At 42.5% G+C, this 23358-nt stretch overlaps 2 protein-coding genes and 1 non-coding gene across 3 annotated transcripts; all 3 read right to left on the minus strand.

Moving 5' to 3' along the window:
• Nucleotides 1-1653: 1653 nt before the first annotated feature.
• On the minus strand, nucleotides 1654-15266 carry TOMM20 (translocase of outer mitochondrial membrane 20). The gene is made up of 5 exons (XM_030945693.1): nucleotides 15035-15266; nucleotides 9755-9801; nucleotides 8963-9044; nucleotides 8536-8678; nucleotides 1654-7431 (listed from the first exon to the last, which is right to left on the minus strand). The coding sequence occupies exons 1-5, from the start codon at nucleotides 15156-15158 to the stop codon at nucleotides 7387-7389; spliced, it is 441 nt and encodes a 146-aa protein (XP_030801553.1). The 5' UTR covers nucleotides 15159-15266; the 3' UTR covers nucleotides 1654-7386.
• Nucleotides 14032-14166, minus strand: LOC115902861. Its single transcript, XR_004060655.1, has one exon. It is a non-coding gene; the product is annotated as a small nucleolar RNA SNORA14 (small nucleolar RNA).
• Nucleotides 15267-16072: 806 nt separating the features above from the next.
• RBM34 (RNA binding motif protein 34) lies at nucleotides 16073-22758 on the minus strand. The gene is made up of 10 exons (XM_030945287.1): nucleotides 22573-22758; nucleotides 22255-22397; nucleotides 21005-21224; nucleotides 20368-20427; nucleotides 19767-19810; nucleotides 19145-19228; nucleotides 18865-18928; nucleotides 18716-18758; nucleotides 17418-17536; nucleotides 16073-16454 (listed from the first exon to the last, which is right to left on the minus strand). Exons 1-10 carry the CDS (start codon nucleotides 22756-22758, stop codon nucleotides 16170-16172), a joined length of 1248 nt encoding a protein of 415 aa, XP_030801147.1. The 3' UTR covers nucleotides 16073-16169.
• Nucleotides 22759-23358: the final 600 nt, after the last annotated feature.

A 23358-nucleotide genomic window follows, 5' to 3' on the forward strand; every position in this document is an offset into this window, starting at 1 on the left:
CACTCACTTTCATAGTTGCCCAGAGAAGCCAAGGTGCCCAGTGGTGCTCAAGCTTAGTGCTCAAGCTCCCACTAAGAACCAGACAATCCATTGGTTCTTGAGCATGGCAGGGCACACCAGTCTCATCATCTGACTTCCTGAACGTATGGTTACCACATAACCTGCCAGGCATGTCCTCCTCTGCTTTCTGGAAACCAGCTCCAAAATAGAAAAAGGAGGACAGAGCCAACAGAACTGCTCTAACCACCAAGACTTGGAGGGTCAAAAGCATGTTTTAGAAGGCTGCATTGTTTTTAAGGATGGGGCAGCTGTCCAAAACTGGGCTACAACTTTCTCTCTGTAAAGTACCTCTCCAATTTGCAACTGTTTTATTCACAGTTTGCAATCCAACATTTAAGATGGACACTGACTCACTGCATTGCCTTCTAGGCTGTTTCCCTTATTTATGCCTGCTTTAATACCTATGACCCAGCTTTCCTGTTTGCATCATGGTATCACTGAATATCAGGCACTACAGTTTGGGCTGATTACAAAGTTTTGACAGAACAGAGTTCCTTTTAAAGTTGCTATCCAACGGCAATCTAGATTTCTGAAAGATCGCCTCTTACATTTTCAATGCAGAAGGCAATTACAAACTGCAGGACTGCCAGCAGAGCAATTAACCCAGTGCTTGACAGCTCATTGCTTTCAGTTGGAGGGGAAGTTGTGCCTCAAATCTATTCAGTTATAAAGCTTGTAATACTTCTTTCTTTTGGTAGGTTTAATTATTTATAAGCAGATCTGTGGTTGGTTGAAGTCTGATTTTTCCTGATTACACTAGTAACTAGCACTGATTAGCTAACTAGTCTAAAATTAATGTGATGTAGAAAAGAAGCAAGCTTCAGAGCTTCAAACAAAATTCAGATAAAACACCCACCCAGTTACTACCAAAACAATCATACTATCCTAAACCTTACCTTTTCCCTTCCTGTGTCACTGTCCCAATGTCCTGCTCTTGACTGCTTGGGTTTCCATGAGGAAAGGACCATGCAGAGTAAATTACGGGATCAGGACTGCAGGCTGTGAGTTTGCAGAAGCAGAGACTTCATCTTGACAGATTCTTCAGAGTGCCACACACATCTCTGCTGATACAGAAGTAATAATAATTTCATACTAAGAATTCTGCCAGTGCCAATGGCCAGTAAATAACATCCCTACAAAGAAGTAAAAAAAGGCCCTTAGTTGTGTCAGACGACTTCTAACAAGCCAAGGAACCTGATGTTAAAGCTCAAACCTTTAAATGGAGAGATAAATGAAACATAAATCAAATAGCAACCCCTCATGGTTATGCAAATTCAGGTGTCATTATAGCAAACACTCTGACTAGAACTCAATAAATATGGAGACTGTAACGTGGGGTCAGATGGGGCTTCCCTTCTTTATATAGGCAAAAACTTCCACCTCCTCAGTGCTAGGAGCTGGCAGACTTCCTCATGGTAACTTACAGGACCAGGCTGTATTATATGAGGTCAATGTGTGGTGAAAGTAAATCTTCATCAAAACCAGACTTCATCAAACCAGCAGTAGTGAAATACTGCTATGAATTGATTAGGTGTGTACTATCAATTAGAAACAACAAGGGAGAGTTTCTCAAAGAATATGCTTACTCAAGAATCCCTTTTCTTCATTTCTCCATTTAATTAGTCATTGCATTATAATTCACAAATTCATGCAATAATCATTGTCATTTTAATCATCAAAGCTGAATGTACATTCTTTCTCATTAAATAATATTAAATACAAAAAGAGATGCTAACCAGCTAATGTTTCAGAGCTCCAGGGAAACGCTCTTTTACATACATGCCAAAACAGGGAAATACCGTTTTATTACAGCAAATTTCTGTATCTTCCAGGCTATGTTACAGGTGTAACATGGCCAGAGTGACCTAAGGAAAGAGAAGCAGCATGGTTTTCACACAGTATCTTTTATTAAACAGCTTTCTCTAGATGTTGTCTTGTGTTGAGCAGACTGAAGAATTTCTTACAAGTTGAATGTTTGGAAAAATGCTGATTGATGGCTACAAGGGTGGAAAATTTCCATTTACTTGTATAGCATACATACACTTTACCCCTCCACAAGCAAAGACCAGGGAGCAGAGAAAAAAACACTTGTGAGATGTAGGAGTAAAGATTCAGTTTTGAGCCAGGGTGCCACTACAATGCGAACAGCTGCCTCCAAGGCGTGAGAGAGACAAAGTATGAGATCAGCTCACTTCATGTCAGCTGCAGGATCACAACGGGGTGAGTAGATTTTGTCAGCATCAGCTGAAATTCAACCAGCATTGAAAATGCATCCTGTCACCAACCTATATCTTGTTTCTTTATTTTTTGGTTGGCTCTCCTCCCATGGCCCATCACAGGCAGAGTCCAACTGCAGGTAAAATCTCAAGATGCAGATTTCACTTTCACCCCTCCTGCAGTTAACTGTGAAAGGTGGATTCCTTTCACTCCAGCTAGCAAAGCTCACCCAGAATAATCACGGCTGGCCAGGGGAAAACTTCTCTTGCATGCCTGGCAATCAGATCCGGTTGCATTTTCTTGCAGAGTTTAAATTGCACAATGCAGCTGGCTTATCTATTTACATAGTTTGTATTGAGAGATGGAGAGAAAGAGGGAAATCCTCCTAATCATGACATCACAACAATTTAAACACACAGGTTTTTAAAAAGACAAAATTAGGTATTATCAGTTGAAACACATTCCCCTGCTGCTTCACTGAGTCTGTCTTATACACCGTACCAAATCTGTCTGGACAAAATGCTGCATTGCATCACCTCACCAGACAGGAAGATTCTAAAAATTAGGATTTTGCAGGGTGAGCTTGCACAAAATGTGTGTGCAAAACTGCCCTCTGCTGTTTAGACTGAGACCTGCTCAAGTAAATGATTGTGTGACCAAATCAGTTTTAGCTGTAAGGGTCCTGCATGCAAAGAGGCAGAACCAACTGACTTCATCTGTTTTCTGCCTCCATGCACACTAGAAATTTCATACACAAAAGCCACTCACAACTGCCTTGCAGCATGGACCATCCCAAGAGATCCATAGGTTGCAGCAACACCGTGCCAGCTGCAACACTCATTCTGTTAAGTAACTTTCCCACCATGGGTGAGCACCACCAGACACCCTCTCATCCCAAAGATGAGTCAAGAACATCTCAAGGTGCAAGGGAAATTATGAAATTGTGAGTGACCACTGCAGGACATCCATCTGTCAACCTGCTAAAGACAGACCTAACCTTTCTGAAGCAGGACAGGAACTGTATGCCTGGAGTCAAAAGCTTATAGCTCAGAGGCCTTTAAGAGTTAAGGACTATTAAGTTACAGGAATGATTGGAAAGCAGGGTAGTGAGCTCATCAAAAGATGTCCAGTAAATATGCTTTAAAACTAGCCCCCCCTGCAGGGAAAAATAGACAACCTGGATTTTCTTTTCAAGAACACATGGAAACCACTGTACTTTGAAAAAGGTGCCCATTATCTAGTGCCAGCATATTGGACAATTTGGTACAAAAAATAACACAGAAGGGCCAGCTGTTTTCTACAGCTTCACCCACACATTCATACACCAGATGTAGCAAACTCTGCTCTGTGAGAACAGCATTAGACATCCACATTTTCTTTGGGAAGTTTTGAGTTTGGTACAAATGCAGAAAACAAGTACTGTCACCCAGACTAGTTCAGTTTCTGGAGAACCTCTGATGAAAGCTGGTCCAGTCCTCATGAATTAAGCACAAATTTCAGCTCTTTGCAACAGGCTTTCGGTCAGTGCACAGAGAATGCTGTAAGCTATGCTGGTCAGTGTAAACACACTAACTATAAACCAACCCAAAACTTGGGTACAACAGAAACCTTGAAGTTTTTTTTTGTTCTTTTCACATCAGCCCTTTTTATGTCCATACATTTAGAAACACAGAAGCATGGGTGTGCAGCACAACATGCCTTTGAAACAATCACTAAAAGCACTTAGTGACCACTTCAAAGATTCCCTTGATGTTTAACTCATGTTAACTGTAACACAACAGTCATGTAGGGCCACTGTTCAGCCTAAGGAACTTTAAACACACCATCAACAGATGTACAAATGAAACTTTAGAAAGATTCTTCTGAGTGCATAAATAGCTGGAGCTTTACTTTGATGATGGCTGGCTGGCCTCCTACACAGCAGGGCTGGGACTTCTCCATTTTTCATGTTAAGGGCAACAATAATATTGTGTCAGTCCCCAGGGAAAGGAAATTAGTGCCAGATGATTCAGTGTGCCTGACCATTCTGGTTTTGGATTTGATTCCATTATCTAGAAAACATAAATGTGAGACATCAAAGGTAGTCCTGCATGATAATGAAACTAGCTGGGTGGGTTTTTTCTATAAAAGCTGCCTAAGAAACTTGTTATTTTGAGGACAGAAGACTTACCAACATATAACTAACAGACCTCTCAGTTTCTTTATAAGAAATCCTTTTCGTGCTGAAAACAAGTGCCTTTTTCTTGGAGAAGCACAGAAGGAAAGATGGTTCTTTCTGGGAGAAAGACTAGTAGTTTGACCTGCAGTAAAGTAAGATTACCAATTCATTCTCCAGCAGCTGTGAGCTCCATAGCAGCAATTACTTCCACACGTTTTTCATTTGCACAAGTGAAAAGAAATGTACAGCACTATGCACAGCTAATGCAATGGCATTACTACTGCTGATGCAGAAACATCCATCATTACCACCACGTTTCTGATGACCTGCACTTTGCTGTGTCTGAAAGCAGTGTCCTTGCTTGAGTCTGAAACATCTGTGGAGTGTGCGTGCTTAGCTACACCTCAGTCAGCCTGCTGCTCTTGGAGCAACAGCAAATTTGCATTCTAGACAATAGCTTCCAACTTTTCACAATTGTACAGTGTTAGCTTCACTGGGACATTTGGGGAGAAGAAAAAAATTCAAGTCTTGTTAAAAGGATTCAGCATTCCACTCTATTAGTCCAAGGCACTCAAAACAGGTATCAGAGCTTGCTCTAGCTCTTACTAACTAGGTACTTCTGGGTTATCAGATATGAGAATAAATTTGCATTTAAGGCTACATTTAAATCTATGCTGTCTTAAATTTTGTTTGCATCTAACTTTGCAGGCTCAAGAAAATGAACAATGTTAGAACAATATGTGTGTCTATGATGCTTATTACAGCAAATACCATTATAATGAGACTGTCACCAAACCTTCCATCAAAATCAGAATTGACACACAGGTTTGCTGAAACACAGTTCAGGAGAGCTTTGCTGTAAGCTAAAATGTGAATTCAAATTATCACCATTATACCAGAAAGTGTAGAAAAATGCTCAGGTTTGACAGAAGGGTGCTAACTTTTGTCTTGTGCTGTTTGGGTTTGCTTTTCAAGGCAAGATGGAAGATTTATTCACCCTAAAACAATGTTAAAAGCTGCACTAAAAAGATAGGCTGAAATTACCAGCAAAACAGAAGGTAAATGTGCTAACAGTTCTGTCAGCATAACCTATGAATTCCTACTTTTTACTCTTAAGGGTTAGGAGGGAAAAGAAAAACTCCTTCAAAAAGCCTCATTAAAATCAGAACCTTCTGTAATTTCACAGTATTTTTATTAAGTGCAAAATAACTTTATCCCTGTAAAATAAATTAAAAGAGCACGCTGGCCACTGTCCCCTGAAGAATATGGCTGCTACGCTTTACTTTTACCTTATGCTACCTGAACAATTCAAGCACAAAGATTAAACTACATCCAGTTGTTTAAGACATGTTTGTTGGTAACAGCCACTAACTTCAGTATTTATCACATTACAGAAAATTTCAATAGCACCTCAAATTTTTGGAAATAATGTTTTCAAGGGCTTAAGGGGAAAATTCCATAGCAAACCATCTCAGCAGAATGACTCAGTAAGAGCCATTTCTATTCCCAAACCCAGGAACTGACTGCTAGGTCACTATCAACCATACACTTAACCTCTCAAAAATCCTGCGTGAGGCAATTTCTGAAGCACTGAGGAGAATATGCCTTTGAAGAAACTTGCACCAGGCTGAAACGAGACAGAGTTGGCTAGAGTGCTTTCAGTGTATCTCACTTCTACAAGATTATGCCACCTAGTATCTTACTCTAGCAGTATCATCAATACTGTCAGCTGGTCTGAAAGACACCTCAAAGCATTCTCCTCAAGTTAAAAATGAGTCACTGTGCCAAAAAGATAAAGCTATGTTTTTAATTGTTTCTTCTGCCACCTGAGTGCTGATAGCACAGACTCAGAGAATAGCAGAAGCCAGTCTGTTTTGACATTTAGAAGATCCTACCCATTAAAAACTTGCTTTCATAAGTACACTTCTCCTACTCATTTGAGCCTGCTGTATATTATTTGTCTTCTTTTCATTGGCAAAGGAAAATTCACCACACCATATTGAAATCGCACATCTAATTCCATTAGCTTTTGCTATTTACCCATGGGATATAATTGTCTTACCTCATCAGTGTAATTTTTTTCTTAAGGCAAATACCTTTAAAAGACTGTTAACCATTTGCTGTGGTCTTGAATACTACAGACTGAAATGTCAACTGTCTATCTTGCAACATTTCAAGCTTTCCAAAAAACCCCAACTTTAGTGCTCTTAAGATGTGCCCAGGTTCTATTCCAAACAGCTTTGTTTCAGACACCTGTATTAACAGTGCTTTCAAGTTTGCCAGTAATTTTGAACTGACCACTTTACATGTTTTTGTTCCCGACAGAAATGGATTTGTCATTCTTTCTGCAGCCAGTCATCTCTTACCACTGTGATCTGCATCTCCTTCTAAGGTGATCTGTTACTGTTTAAATGATCATATATTTATTTTCTCAGGAAATTACACATATTACAAGTTTTAAACTTAATTAAAAGTATTGGAAGACCAGCCATAACATTAAAAATAAATTTTAATGTTGTCATTTTTAGATAATTTGCTCTGACACCCAAATATTCTGAATTTTAAAGTAGTACTATAGGGACACACAAGTGCAGATAAATCTTTATTGCCATAACTTCGTTTTTTCAAAAATGAGCATTGGGTTTTTAATAGGTCGTAGCTTTATGTCTCTATATGTACAACATTACAACTGTGTATTTTAATAATAATGAAGTTAGTGATACTTTGATAACAACACAGTGTATTTATAAAATGAATTCTTATCAAAATACACTTTTCACTGGGATAATAAATAAAATCCTGTGAAACCCACCTACACAAAGTTAATTTTAACTCTGGTAGAACCCGATGGGGTACACAGTCCATTAACTACTATGTTTGCCCCTTTATCCCCCTACTGATGCTCATCTTCTGGGGTAAGAAAACTTTTCTCCCCCTGTTGTGGTGTGACCTCATTCAACATCATCTTCAGCCAAGCACTGTGCATTTACAATTCTCTGTAAGAAGGAGAAAAACTCATTCACAATTACATAAAATTGACAGTAGGCAACTGATTATCAAGCAATGTAATTTTACACTGAACATTAAGCAGTGTAATTACTGAACAAACTGATTAAAGTTTAAAATGGCAATCTATTTGAATAAAGTTTTGAAGTCAGTTCCACGGAAATTACAAACAGTGCAATACCTAACAAAGCCAAAGTCAGATAAACAATATTCTATCAAGCTCAGGTGATGACCTCTGTGTGGTTTCTGGCACTGTTCTCTTAGGAAACATTTTTGTTCAATCATTTCCCCAGCTCTTACATCTTGCATACCTGACACCTTCCAGTGCTACCACTGAGTATATGGACCTCTACCTGAAATGTAACCATGCCTGGGCTGTAAGAGGAGCCAAGTGATACCCAGCACTGAGTCTCTGCTTTATGTCACGTAACACTGTTAGGGAGTCCCCTTGTACTTCCAAGAACATAAAACATATATTTTATTTCACAACAGACTCACCTGCGAGCACATTAACAACATCACCCACTCTGTACTCAGACTGAAACAGGAGGGTATTTTATACACAGAGCTACTAATGCTTTTATCATCAGGGAAACTCCCAAGCTTCCAAAATTGTCACGGGTTCTGGTGCTAGTTAACATCTTGTGTCTAAAGCTGTCCCCAGAAGCAACAGATTCATTTTTATGAACTTCCATAGCATTTACACACACTTGTAGAAATGTAAATTTAAAAAAACCCTCTCAAGACCCAGTGCAATAAAGTTACTGTTTTTCCAATCCTCCCAACTTGTATTTAGGAAACACTGGATCCACTTATAGTACCAGAGCTGTGGTCAGATGCCTCTGCTTCAAGAGCTTAGCATATACACAAGAGAAGTTTTGTATTTCTATTTTATCCTGGTTGCTATTGATGCTACATGATGATTTTCATATTCATTTTTTGACATCTAAGGTGAAAAAAAAAAAGCTTCTTTTAATCTAACTGAACATATTAAAAAACCAACAGATTACAAAACCTGATACTCAAGACTAGTGCAGTGGATAAAGTAAGTATTTAAATTTTTTTTCCAAACCAGACCAACATGCTTCACATACCTGGCTTATTGTAGGGAGCTTAGTTAGAAGCATTTGAAACACTGGTGGTGGAAGAGTCTGCTGTAGAACTTGTAGTAGCTGCTGCGGCTGCCCACACACAGCAATGGCATTGGTCAAGTGATCAACACCCTTTTCATATTCACCTGTATGACAAATTACAATGTTTTGAAATCAACCATCTTCCACACTGTAACACATTTACATAAAACATCCACTAAGAGTGGATTAAATTACGGTGAATCAACCCACATGAAGCTCTTCTCCTTCCTTGATGGAGTTTCTGAACACATAAGGTTAGAAACAAATCAGCAGATTTTCTTAGATGAATCTGACTCCCCAGAATTTCTTGGTGTATAAAAATCATCTTCTAACAACGATAGAGAGAAATTATTTTACAGCTTACCCTTTGGAAAAAAAATATTATTACCTTGAGCTAGTAATTCCTCTCCAAGCTGAATCTCCTCAAGGAAAAACTTCTGAACTGCTTCAGCATCTTTCAGATCAGGCAACTATAAACACACAGAGTAAAAGTTAAATCAGCCCTTAAAGGCCAGCTAATAAAAAGTTAGCAGAAAATATTCTCAACCTATTGAGAATATTGCAACCTATTGCTACACTGACACTGGCAAAAAACCAAGTGTCACCACTAAGTTAAACGTACCCAGAATGTTTTTGAAAATCTGACTCAGGTCTTACAACACTACATCACAAATATGTCGAGAGACAGCCTGAAATACCTCTACTTAGTTCATTAAGTACATCATTTAGGAGCAAATATAAATTCTAAGGTGTATTATGTTTATAACAACTGTATTCCTTGCAATTGTTTAAGAGAAATCTTACATTTTCTTTCTGGATCCATTGGTAATAATGAAAAGGAAATAAAATACTTATTGAAAACAACCTGTCAAGTTCAGTTGTAAGTGTATCCCATTGATAATTTTAAGTCTGAAAAGTCCTTGTTCATATTACAGAGGGAAAACACCATCAAATCACACAGTGAATATTGTACTTTCTTATATAACTCCTCTATCTGACACAAAAAGGAAACAACCATACAATTATTTCTGAGCACTAAAAAAACCCTAAAGACTGCATATTTGCAGGACTGTTTGTAATCCTGCAAATTTGTTTGTAAAAGAAATCCTTAAGTAAATCTTACAAATAATACAAGTGAAACTCTTTCAAAATAGCACTGCATTATTGAACACAGTATTACCTTGGAAAGTCCTGCTCTCTCTTTGGCAAGCTTCTGTTTCTTCCTTCCTGTAAGAATAAAAACATATTTTATTTTCAATTTGCAATTAAATAGCCCTTCAGCTTATAGTCTGAAACCATGAACAAATCAAAGTCCTTTTCCAAAGAAGAAACTGGTAATGGATTCCAAATATTGAAGATGGAGCAGAAGACTGACACCCACTCAGTACAAGACAGCATCATTTAGAGGTCTAACGAGGGCTGGCAGTAGCACCAGCCCAAAATGGCAATTCTTCTCTGGAGGGCTACAGCAAACACAGCTGTGCAGGGCAGCACAGCAGCAGCACAGCAAACCTCCTGAACTGCAGGCATACAGAAGCAAAGAGAGTCAGAGTAATAGAGGAATTATCCACATGGCTTCCAACAATAAGCCACAGAAGAACAGTCTGGAAGTCAAGCTATCTAGTTTTGAACTGCATGGTGCTCCACCAAGGAAGGGGAACTTCAGCAGGCCACAGCAGATACACACAGGGCACTTTCTCAGCTACATTATAGCAAAGACTTGGGAACTAGTTAATAAGTGGCAGCGCCTAACCGTCCCTCAGCAAGAGCAATACTAAAGCATACATTTCTGAAACCTGAGGAAAGCAAACATTTACAGATGGAACAAACATTTACAGATTTAACTGCCTACCTAAAGGCAAAAAGTTGGTCTGCTACATGAAGTTGTACCACTTCAGCAAAACTAATGTAACCAAAATTAAAGTTGCTTTTAATGCAGCTAGGCAGGTATAAAGAGATCTTTATAGTAGCAGCAAGAAAGAATAATTATACTCATTATGCTGCCAGTTTCCTTGGAATAATCATTTATGACAATCTTCAGTTCATCAACTGGAATAGTTACACCACTAAAACCTCTGAATACAGCCTATGGTTAAGCTGTCCTTCCACTCTTTGTCCTCAGTGTCTGCTCAGAAAACTCCTATACTGACAAAGAACAACTGTCACACAGCTCTGATTTTTCTTTTGATACAATTTTACAAGCCGGAAATACTTCCAAATATGATTAGCAGTTTTACATGGTAATTAAAAATTTTCACTCGTCCACATGGTGAAGACAGTCAGGAATACTATTCCCTAGTACAGTGATAACCTAACACATGGCATTTACTGACAAGTTGTGTTCTTTGTAGAAAGGGAGTTCACATTCTAACTAGATGGAAGACCCTTTTACCTTAATACACCATCTTAAGAACACTTAGCACCTAGATTTCTACAACCAACTGACCTGTGGATGTTATTTTACAGTATAGATGGAAAAATGTGTTGTAGTCTACTACAATTTTATGATTTTGGAGGGTTTCAATAGTAAAGAATTTCTCTTGAAAGTGAGTGCTTCAATTAGCTCACTCCAACTTTTCAGAAGCATTAATTTGCAAAAAACTTTAATTTGCACTACTATGCAAACAAGTTTGGATAATAGATAAAATCATAAAAGTTTAAATTTAAAAAAATTTAGTATTTGAAATGTTTTACTATCCAAACAAGCCACATTGCAGCTGTAGTGCATTCAACAAAAACACCAAAAAGAAACAGAGAGTAACAGCTTAACATGTGCACATCATCTGGAGGAGAAAATTGTGTTTTCTTGACATGACTATGATACCTTCTTCTTAAAATATGATAAAAGGTATCATTCACCAGGTTAAGCATTCTGAAATAAAGAACAAAACAAAAGACATGCTGGTCACTGGAACTAATGAAAGCTTTTGACCACCGATCACACAGATTTGAAATCATATACTTTAACCTGAAAATAGTGAAGGAATACAAAGAATCACCAAGATTTTAAAACTGAAAAATGATCTACCAAATCCTTCAAGCCTGACTACTATGGAACTTTGTTTTCCTTTTCTTAATACTTTTTTACAGGCTCTTTAAAAGTTCACTAGCTAAAGCAATTAAAAAACCCAAGTAACTCTAAAGGATATTTATGAATTCTTCCCATACTGGTTGAGAAGAATTACTAGTTTCAAAGTATCTTTGAAATAACAACAAAAAGTTACATTTGTAGTATGACAAGCAAAAAAGCAATGGCTTTGAGGGGTAAAAAACCTCAAAAAACAAACAAACCAACCAAACCCCCCCAGTTTGTTTTTCCTCAGGGACCTCCACGAAAATGAAACACTTCCTTCTATTCTAAGGAGATAATCACATTTTGAAAAGGGAAAGGCAATCTTTTTGAGTCAATGAATCTTTATTACCACAGAAATGCAGTGCATGCATCCAAAGCACAAAGCTGAACTGCAGCTGCCACAGTGCAGGTCCTCCAGGCACAACTCTTGTACAGGGTACAAGTTCCAAAAGAGAACCAGTGGATGACCTGTCCTGCTGGCACGGGTTGCAAAGCCCCCTGAGCAGCCCCAGCAGCTTCCCACCCAGTCCTACAAAGGAGCAGAAAAACCCAAAAAGCCATCTCCATTTTCAGCTCCCATGAGTGAATGTGCCTACTGCCCTCCTCTCACCCTGCTGTCCAGGCAGAAGGTGCTCTTGGGCAAAATTCAGTGTGGTCAGAAATTCTGGCTGTCTCTGAACAAAACCATGTGTGTCTGTATTTTAAAGCAGAGCACTTCTGTTTTATTCACTCAAGAAGGCAAATAGTAAACATACCTGAATTATTTTATTAATAAAATACAACCTGGGAAGCTCAGCAGCTACAGATGTTTATAGCTTTGCTATCTTTTGGTCCCAAGACTAAATATGGACATGCCCCCCAAACTAGCAACAATAAGAGCTAAAAAGCCCCCCAACAAAAAAGTCCACCCACAAAACCTCCTAGGTAAGATTAAAACGTGGAAAATCAAAGTCCAGTAGTTCTATAAGCCTTCCAGAAACTTCCAAGAAATCTTTTCCCCAGAAACCTAAATCTGGCCACCTCATTTTTATTACAGGCCTTTGCAGTGTAAACTTTAGCCCAAACACAGCACACAGAGATGGCAAAAAACCCAAGTGGTTCTGCATTTGTCAGCATGTGCTTGACAAAATACAACAGGCAATCCACTGACACAACACGTTAGGTCTCTTGTCCTTCCCAAATTCTGGTGACATTGCATCACAAGAGGCTGAAAAAGAATCTTACCCTAAGAAGGTTACTGGAAAAGATGTGCTGCAAAGGTGGTTTCTCCAAGCTTTCCATCCCATACTCCCACTGCTGCACAGCACATGGAGCATCTTTACATAAAGAACTGCAGCTGGCTGCTGCACTGAACCTTTCCTGGCAAATGTTTTACAGCCCAAGCCTTCCTGTCTAGGCAACAGTAAAAATGCTGTAATACCCTGATCCCTGGCACCACTGCTGAAGCATCCATACTAAATCTGTTACACTGCCAAAAACAACCAAAACAAATTAACCAAAGCCTTACAACTAAATGCAGACCAGGGCATCACATGCAATGTCTGTAAGTCCTACAATGAAGTCCCCCAAATGACAACTACCCCCAATGACAACTACCAAACCAAAATGCATTTGTTTTCTACTTCAAAGTTAATGTCAATTCTTAATCAGAGCAGTTCTAAGGTTTATTCAGAACATGACTGGATAGAGGCTCAGATTATGGAAATCTGGAATCCAAAAATAATTTTTGGTACTTCTGCAATAACCTTACATAATTTGGTGCTTCTCCTGCTGCACATCTGGCATCATAAAAACCCCCATGGCTGATTATGTTGCTGAAAACCAAGTTTGCTTGTGCAAACCAAGCACATACCAGTTAACTGCACTCCAATTTCCCAATTAATGACTTGCACTACAGGGAAAAAAGGACTTGGAACACACACACACACAAGAGGTATGTGCCCAAAATCCTACACACAGGAGCGAGGGCTTGGAGCTGAAATATTTGACAGACATAATTTGCTGTGGAGGAAGTTTTGGAAAGCAGAATTACTGCACCACTAAGTGACAACACTGGCCAGGCAAATCCAATCCATGAAGACAGAACCAAAGCTGTTAAACTACATTTTAATGCCATCAGGTAAATACTCATTTTTAACCAGTCTGGTTATTGACTTTTCCATCCATGAAACTGCTGATCACATCATGTTTACTTGCCAGGAAAATTTACCTTAATGATAACTTCTTATCTTCTGATTAGTTACCAAAGGAATAATATACATATTACCCTGACAGAAATAACTCAGTATAAAAAGTATCACCTTACTGCTCTTGATTCGTGTTCCTTCAGTACTCATACCTACAACTGCATTTAAAACCCTCACTGATTATTAAAAGGTTTAAATAAATGTTGAAGATGTGAAATAATGAAGAGCCATGGGAGAAGAGCTCTACATCTTGGATTAATCAACAATTTTCTCTGGCATTCATTCTTATCCTGGAAGCCAATGGCAGGGCTGCCAGGAGGGTTTAGAATGCAGCTGATGAAATACCTGAGAGCTGCCACCGACCCCCTCCTCACCACAGCAACAACTTCACTGTAAGAGATCACACTGTTTTACCTGCTTGTGTTCTAAACACAATAGAGAATTTAAAAAGTGGTAAATGTGGTGGCTACAATAGCACAGCTGGGCCTGTAGGAGAGCAAGACTGGACAAGAAAAAAGGCGGGGGAGGTGAATTTGAACCAAGCAGGGACGGAACCCACAGGCTCCCCAACACCCACAGCAAACGCTGTCCGATGGGATGACCCTGCCCAGAACCTCCTGAATGAAAGGAGGCTGCAGTGAGCTGGGGTCAGTCTCTTCTGCCATGTCTGCAGCGAGAGGACCAGAGAAAATGGCCTTAACCTGAGACATGGGGGGTTCAGATGAGACAATAGAAAAAATCTCTGCCACCGGCAGTGTGGGCGGGCGGGTACTGGTTGCCCAGGGAGGTGCTGGAGCCCCGATCCCCGCGGCTGCTCCAGAGGGGACTGACTGTGTGTGTGTGGCGCTGGGCGATGCTGCTGAGCGCCGCAGGGGCGGCAGTGGCAGTGCTGGGCGGATGGCTGGTGGGAATTGGAAGGCATCTCCCACCAGTTTTGGCGGTTCTGTGACCCCGTGTCCCGGCCCGTGGTTCCGGTGAGGGGACGGCGAGAGGCCGCGGGGCCCGCGGGGCCTGGGGCAGAGGGGGCGGGGGTCCGGCCGGGCCCGGGGGCGGCGCTGCGGCCGCAGCACGTGCGGCGTTCCCGCGGCCCGGCCGGGCGGGAGAGCGAGGCAGAGACCCGGGGGGATCGCGGAGGGAAGCGCGCGGCGGCGGGAACGGACGGGACGGGAGGAAAGGGGAGGGGGCGCCGCGGGACACTCACGCTCCCGCAGCCGGTTCTTGAAATTGGGGTCGCTCCGCCTCTTGCGGTCGAAGTAGATGCAGTAGCCGATGAAGAGCGCCCCGCAGAGCCCCGCGGCGATGGCGCTGGTCCTGCCCACCATCATGGCGCTGCCGCCGCCCCCGCGCCGCTCCCGCCGCGCGGCCCGCGCCGAGCTCCGCAGGCACCTTGGGGCGAGCGGGCACGGCCAAAGGACCCCTCCTCGCTTCCGCTCACGTCATCAGCCCGCGGCGGCACAGGGCGCCTCCCGCAGTGCCTGCGCCGAGGCCGGGGCGCATGCGCGAGCGGAGGGGCGTGGCCGAGCGCCGTGAGGGGCCGGGGGCGGGAAACGGGATCCCGGGAAAGAGCCCTGGGATCATCGCGTCCAGCCCCTGACCCAACACCAGCCGGTCAGCTAGACCATGGCACTCAATGCCACGGCCAGGCTTCCCTTAAACACCTCCAGGGATGGTGACTCCACCCCCGCCCTGCCCTGGGCAGCCCATCCCGATGTCTTATCGCCCTTTCTGTGAATAAATTTCTTCTCATGTCTAACCTAAACCACCCCTGGAACAGCTCGAGGCTACGCCCTGTCATCCTGTCCGTTGCTGCTGGGCAGAAGAGACCGGCCCCCACCTGGCTCCTCTCAGGTGGCTGCAGAGAGTGATAAGGCCGTCCTGGAGCTTCCTTTTCTGCAGGTTAAAAGTCCCCAGCTCCTCCAGCCGCTCCTCACAGGACTTGTGCTCCCAGACCCTTCACCAGCTCCACTGCCCTCCTCTGCACAACAAAAAGCCTCCAGATCAAGGTAGCGATTTCTATTTCATCACAGACCCAGTCTGATGGTGAGACACGTTTTTCTATAGCCATTGTGGGTAATCCTACACAACTACAAAAAAAAAGAATTCACAGTTAGCCTCGGCAGCAAGACCTCAGCAGGAGATGGATTCCTGGGAACACAGGGCCAAAATCATGCAGCACCTCCTGCTGCCTTCTAGGAGAAGCCAGATGCCCCAGAGCAAACACCACGAAGGACAACAGCTGTATTAGCAAACAAAATTTATGACACTCTCACATATAAAAAACACTCTCATATACATAAATCTTCATAACACTAGTCAGCATTTTTTCTGGATTTTTTTTAATCAAAGGACTGTTTGTTTTTCCCAGCTTTACTCCTAGGAGTAGTTTTTAGTCTTTTTGGTTTTGTGCTCTTCTTTAATGGGTTTGCTTTTTCACCAACAAAAGAATCGTTAGAGAAGCGCTTTTCCTTTTTCTTCTTCTTATCAGCTCTGTCCTTGGGAGCACGAGACTGGTCTGGACCTTTCTGTTCTTTCTTCTTGTCCGTCACGCGCTGCACTCGTATCTTTCTTCCCATCAGAACAGAGTTGTTGAGTTTCAGAGCAAGATGTACAGCATCTGTGTTCTACAAAAGCAGACAACCACTTTAAATGCAGCCTTTCTTCCAGCTGAGTGCTTTCCAACAAAGAGTTACCTGTCTTTAAAACTGGTAAGCAGGATTTTACAGTGCAGAGCACTCGCACCCCTCTATTTAGGGAATGACACGACATCTCCGCTCGGGAACACCAGCATCCCCACACAGCCCACACACTGAGGCAGACACTTGAAAACAGGCTATGAAACAGCTTACAGTGAGACACCAAGGTCTGAGGCAGAGACAGACAGGGAAAAATTGGGAAAAAAGGCATTGGGCTGCAGGAAATGAACTAAGGGAAAATGAGGCTGGGAGACTGGCATGAGAAAGGAAGTTGTACTGAATCAAAAGTGGAGAGCTGGTATGCAAACCAGCTGCAGCAAAGAATTCCACTCACATTTTGACACATAAGAAATGGGAGAATATTGAAGTTACACTAAACTAACTCATCTGTCCCTCTGTTAAGACTTTACCTTAAAGTCTCTTCTTTCACCCCAGTGTGTACAACACCTAAAATATTGTGTTTTGTATCTGCTTCCACAGAACCGGTCTTCCAAGCTGCTTCCACCTTACACAACAACACTACCATTTCACCTCCTACCTACACACACACAGACCTCAAAAAATTACTGAAGTGAAAATAAAAATGCTCTAAGGGCAGACCCCAATGCAGGTTTTGAAGAGCTCCCCATGCACTGGAGCACGTACCTCAGAGGCTCACACATACCCCAGGGGCTCACACACGTACCCCAAAGGCTCACACATACCCCAAAGGCTCACACACCCACCCCAGGGGCTCACACATGTACCCCAAAGGCTCACATACCCCAAAGGCTCACACATCCACCCCAAAGGCTCACACATGTACCCCAAAGGCTCACACACACACCCCCCAGGGGCTCACACACGTACCCCAAAGGCTCACACAGGTACCCCAGGGGCTCACACACATACCCCAAAGAGGATGTAGCCGAAGCCTTTCCCCAGGCCCGTCGTCCTGTCCCTCACCACTCGCACTCCCACGACGTCTCCGCAGTCCTGGAAATGCTCCCGCACGGCATCATCGCGGATGTCTGCGGGCAACACAACGGAACAGATGCCTCTTCAGGGAGACACACAGCCTTGGAAGCCTGGCCCAAATCCAGCTACTTCCCATTTACCCATTCAGGGACACAAACAATATGGAATAAGGAGGCAGACAAATATCAGTGGTTCAGAAAAATCCCAGCAGACTTTATGAAGGAAGGGCTATTTGCTCCGACAGTTACTGCTTCTCCAGCTCTGAAGAGTATGACATAAATCACAAAGAACTAAGGCAAAGACTGAAATAGATTTTTCAAATTAGTTCATTTATGCTTGGAATACAGTAGAAATTAAGAATTCTGCTATACATTTTTGTAGCTCCTCCTTATGCCAGAATTTCTTTCTAAGAATTAATGCTGGTGATAATGAGCTTGAGCTGGCAGTTCTTCAACTGCTCACTGACTAAGCCATGAGTTTTAGCTTAACGAGGGAGAAGGGATATACAGTTTCCACCCACAGCTGCTACACAATTATTCTGATAATGGCTGGGTGTATGAGCCGTTCTCCATCTCATGCCTAGGTAGACAAATGTGATGTGCCATCAAAAAAATACAGGTTATTTTCTTTTTCTGTATGGGTATGCTTCATGGAATCCCCTGACACAGACATAAACATCTCTTCGCTGAGGTTAAACCTGAACTCAGCTGTACAGGTTTAACTACAGCAATGGGACCTCGACATGCTGAGAAAGGTCCAAGCTGCTGAAGTAATTTCAGAGCATAGCAAATCACAGAATATTCTGAGTTGAAACTGCCCCACAAGGATCATCAAATCTCACTTTTAGCACTGCCTGGACAGAGTCACTCAGCCTGCAGTTCACAGAAAGCACCAAAAGGAGAAGCCATTACGGTCCATCACTTGGAATTGGTTCACCAACAGGTATTGGTAACCCTTGAACAGTTTGGCCTATGCAACTTAGTCATATTTATTTAAAAAACATGAAGCAACAACAAGAACTAAAAGCACTTGCAGTGCTGCCTACAATAAAGGAAACAATCAAGGTGCAGAACTGGACAGAAACTTACAACCTCTTCAGGTGTTCCAATTAATAAAAAAAAACTACCTCCAGAGAAAGGTATTTATCCACCTAATACCAAGAAATAAAAAGCCTAATGTCAACCATTCCATAAATGCAATTAATGATGCATAACAGTCCATTTCAGGCTTACCATATGAAAGATTTCCCAAGAATACAGATCGTTTACTGTCGTGCTAAAGGAAACAAGAGAGACAGGACAGTAAGTTATTTGTTACAGAAAACAATAAAACCCCAAAACCAAACCAGAAAAGGGAATTTCTAGCCACACACATTACTTACCGAACTGGTTTTAGATGCAGTGTCAACTCGGATGTGAAATCCACTAGCAATTTCTGTTCCATTCCTTTTGTGGTCAAAAACAAAAGGTTTTAAAAATGAAATAAACATTACTTAATTGACAATGTCACTGCATAGCAGTATTCCAAAAGCAAAGTTACTTTAAAGTTTGAACAACATTTTATTCTGATTCAAGCAAAAGAGGGGAGGTTGTTTAAATTTAGCTATAAATCTACGCGAACTACCTCTTCAACAGGGTATGAGGAACAAAACTGACACTTACTCCTTCAGAGCCTCCTGGGCATGACATTCTTCCTTAAAGACCACGTAAGCATTGACAGACTTCGCATTCGGGTGCACCTTATGCCTAGAACGGGAAAAGGACCCGTTACTGCTGAAATCCTGCTGATGCTGTGCAGTGCACAGGCACTTCTTGCTGAACACATTCATGCCTCTGCCTGTTCTGTGCACACTATGAACTTCACTTCCCTTGCAGGTGAAGCTACCCCCTGTACAGGCAAGGGAGTCCCACTGTTATTTAGCTCTTATATGCACTCCACATCTTTTTTAGCTCTTACATGCACCTTACATCTTGTTTAGCTCTTATATGCACCCTGAGCAAGCTTCCTCAGCTCATAAATATATATGAAGAAATTAAAAACTTTTAGCATCTTCCTCCTTCTTAAAATATAGAAATGCAACCTCAGGTAACAAATTACAAGTATACATGGCATATAATTCTTTCTTACTTGTTGAGAAAACTTAATACACACAAAGGTAATGACAAAAGACAAAGAAACACAAAATACATAAAAAAAGACCTAATACGGACAAACTTTTAATTACCAACACTTAAACATTGTTTTGGCCTTGAAAAATACACAAAGTTCACAAGGGGGACCTACTTGATTGCTGCCACCTTTTTGGATACAATATCTTCTGCTGGAATCTTAAAGACAAAAAGAGCTTGAGTTAGGTGGGCCTAGTGTTAACTTACCACAAGTTTTTCCCCAAGACAAAGATGAATTCAAGCAGGGGCCACCCGAAGCAACACAGCCAGTACAATGAGCAAATGACACAAGTGGCTGGACCTAGAGATGGTCTAAAATCCCCTCAGAGTTAAAGAGCTTGCCTTGACTTTGTCTGAGATGTTTCTTGAGTTCCAAGACTGTTATCATCAACTATTTTAGTGAGTACCCCGATTTACAATAATGTGTCCTTGCTACTATGATTTAAAAACAGGTGAGCAATGCCTCAGCCAAACCAGCAATAACAAAGGCATTCCACTTTCAGAGAACATAAAGCTCTGATGCTGCGTCAGCTGCTGCTACGGGAAAAATGCATCTGTGGTGCTCCTGGGGTAACATCTCCAAGGCTTCTTTTAATAGCAAAACCCACATACCCCAAACCACTTCTGAATTAATGAGGGTACAAGCCTTACAAATACTGCTGCCCTTCAATATCAACAAATAATTTTGTTATATAACATTAAAGGGAAAAACATACCAGAGACCGGAAGCGAATTGATTGGATTGGTCCATACTTCTTAAAAAGAGATGTCAGTACCTAAACAGATGATATTGCAAACACTCAGTACACTTTTCAACCTGGTAATGAGAATTATTTTTCAGTATTTATAAGTAATACTGTTCTTACACTGTTTACCTTTTACTTATAGGAAGTCCCTTAATGGGCTACTAACAAAATGCAAGTAGTTTTTAACTATTTCTGTGGGTTTTGTGGCACCTTCTTCTACAGATTGCCAAAATGGAAGTTGTGCCTTTGACTATGGAAGAAAGTATAAATTTAACATGTTTTATGTAACAATCTGAAGCAGTGTTTGCATATAAAATTAGAAGCAGAGTAACTTTGTAAATGCAGTTCTTATTTTTTCAGTCATTTTTTCATTGACAAGAAACTGACCAATTCTACTCAGGAAAGAGTTGCTGTATCCACTGCTGCAGGAACTCCAGGAAACCAGAGATTGTCTCTAATGGTTTATGAGAACAAGCACCATTTCCTACGTCTCCAAAAGCAGTTCCAATCACAAGTGTGTGTGACTTCCCAGCTGGAAACATCCCCTTAAACTGAGGACTGCTGCAACTCCTTTCATTCCTTTAGCAGACAGAACCCACCCACGTACCTGAATAGTGCAGCTGACAGGCAAGTTTCCAACAAACACCGTCCTTCTGTCTGCTGCTTCATCAGCCACCCATTTTCTCTTCTGCTGTTTTGCAGTAGCACCCGTGGATGAATTAACAATGCTTTTGGTGATGGCTTGAGAAGCTTTTTTCTTTTGCTTCACTTTGCTCTGAAACAATTTTTGATCCTCCTCTTCATCTGCCTGCTCCAAAGCATTCTCTCTGACCAGAAATGAACAGGCAGGTTACAATTGATGGGAAAAAACCCAGGGGATTTGAGGTCAAAGAACTGAAGCCTTCAAGATACTTTAAATTACATTTGAGAGCATTATGTTCAACTCTAAAATTTCAATCATTATTTTGTTTATTCTGCATTTAAAAATGTATCTAACTATTCAGTAACATGAAAAACTATTTGCTGTCCTCAGGACACTGCATTCACTATATTTACCAGTAGTAATACAGAAATACTTCACAATTAAACAATTTGACAGCCTCTAAAATTGAAGGGAAAAAATCACCTTTGCATTATGTTAGAACTTAGAACAGATTTAATAATTTTCATTATGCAGGAGACTCAGAACAAACACCTGGAATACTGCCATGCACTAAGAAGTCTCTCTCTATCCAAACCTGCCATAAGAGCATGAACAAGGGGCAGATCTGAAGGAGCCTCTGGAAGGCTACAGACACAAACACAGCAAGCAGGTTCCATGGGCCCAGGGACAGGATGAGGGGTTAGCCTTGTGCTATAGTCAAGTTCCCTTCATTATCCAAAGCGCATCGTAGAGTGAGCAGCTTCCAGCCTGCTCTGAAGCACCTTGCTTCACGTATTTAAGAGAACAGACAGAGTGACAGAGAGGTTCTGGGTCACTGCAGAGGCCCAGCAGGACACAGACAGCTCTGTGCCCGGCACCTCACTCCTGCTGGAACCACCTCTGCTGGATAAAGCCAAGGACAGCTAGAGAGCATCTCCCTGAGCCAGAGAGAACTAGATCCATGTGTCTCCATCTCCATCTGCTGCACCTGATGGCTCTCTAGCAGGGCATTTGCACTTCACACACCTAGCGTTTCAAGAAGCTGCACTACCTTCCTCCTTCAGGGGAAAACTACAGAAAATTTGCACAATCTTAAAAATAATCTTAAACACCAAGCTGAAGATGAGTAGTAGACGAGAACTTCGTTGTTTCATTGAACTAATATTAAAATTAATGTAGATGCTTAAATTTTACTATAAAATGGTGCCACTCACCTCTGTGACAGTTTTTTCTCTGCCTCTGAACGTTCCTTTTTTCTGGCCTTCTTTGCTTTTACCGGAGGTTCTTCTATGTTGGATAAGCTCTGGTCTTCTGACACTTTCTCCCCTTCTTCTGCACGCTTCCTTTTCTTCTTTCCCTTTAAAAAAAATGGTAAGAGAAACAGACTTGAAAGACAAAATTCCAGGAACGCCCTGCAGTTACTTCGCATACTACGACTTATTCGGAGCGCCGCTGCCCGAAGCCCACCGCTGCAGGGCTCACAGAGCCCCGGCCAGCCGGGCGCGCTGCCCCCCGGGCACCGGTTCACTCACCGCCGCCACAGCCACCAGCACCGGCGGGGCGGCGGAGCTGAAGAGGCCAGCGAGGGGCGCGGCGGGAGCCGCGGCCGCCCCGAGGCTGCCCGACACCTGCCCCACCACGTACGGCTCCTCCTGCCCCTCCCGGCCCTCGGCCGCCGCTCGCTGCCGCGGCCCCGCGCCGCCCCGGCGGGCCGGCATGGCGGGCACCGAGCGCGGCGGGAGCGGGAGCGGCCGCGTCACTTCCGATGCGCGGGGCCGGGACGTGCTCCCGGAGCGCCCCCGCCCCCGGCTCCCCGCCCCCTGCGGCCGCGGGCTGGGAGCTGCTCCCGGCCACCACGGGACCGAGCCGCGCGTGGGCGCAGTGGCACCCGGGAAACATCCAACATCGGGACCAGATGGACACGGTCTGAAGCTGGGCCAAGGGAGGCTGAGGTTGAACATGAGGAGGAATTTCTTCACGGAAAGGATGATTAAATATTGGAACGGATTGCCAGGGAGGTGGTGGAGTCACCAAGCCTGGGATTAAGGAAAGAAAGACTGGACATGGTCCTTAGTACCATGTCTAGTTGACGTGGCGGTGTGTGGTCATAGATTGACTTGATGATCTCAGAGGTATTTTCCAAGCTAAGTGATTCAGTGAGGAGAGGCTGTCTCACTGATTTCCCACCACCCTCAGTTCCAAGGGGAGCTGAAGCAACCCTCAGAGTACTTTGGCTGTCTCGTTACACGTTTGATGCACTTTTTGAGCTGCCACTGTAAGCAGCTCTGTTGGCACCAGCATCCAACCGAAGGCTAAAC

The sequence above is a fragment of the Camarhynchus parvulus genome, chromosome 3 (genome assembly GCF_901933205.1).
Source record: "Camarhynchus parvulus chromosome 3, STF_HiC, whole genome shotgun sequence".
Classification (NCBI taxonomy): Eukaryota; Metazoa; Chordata; class Aves; order Passeriformes; family Thraupidae; genus Camarhynchus; species Camarhynchus parvulus.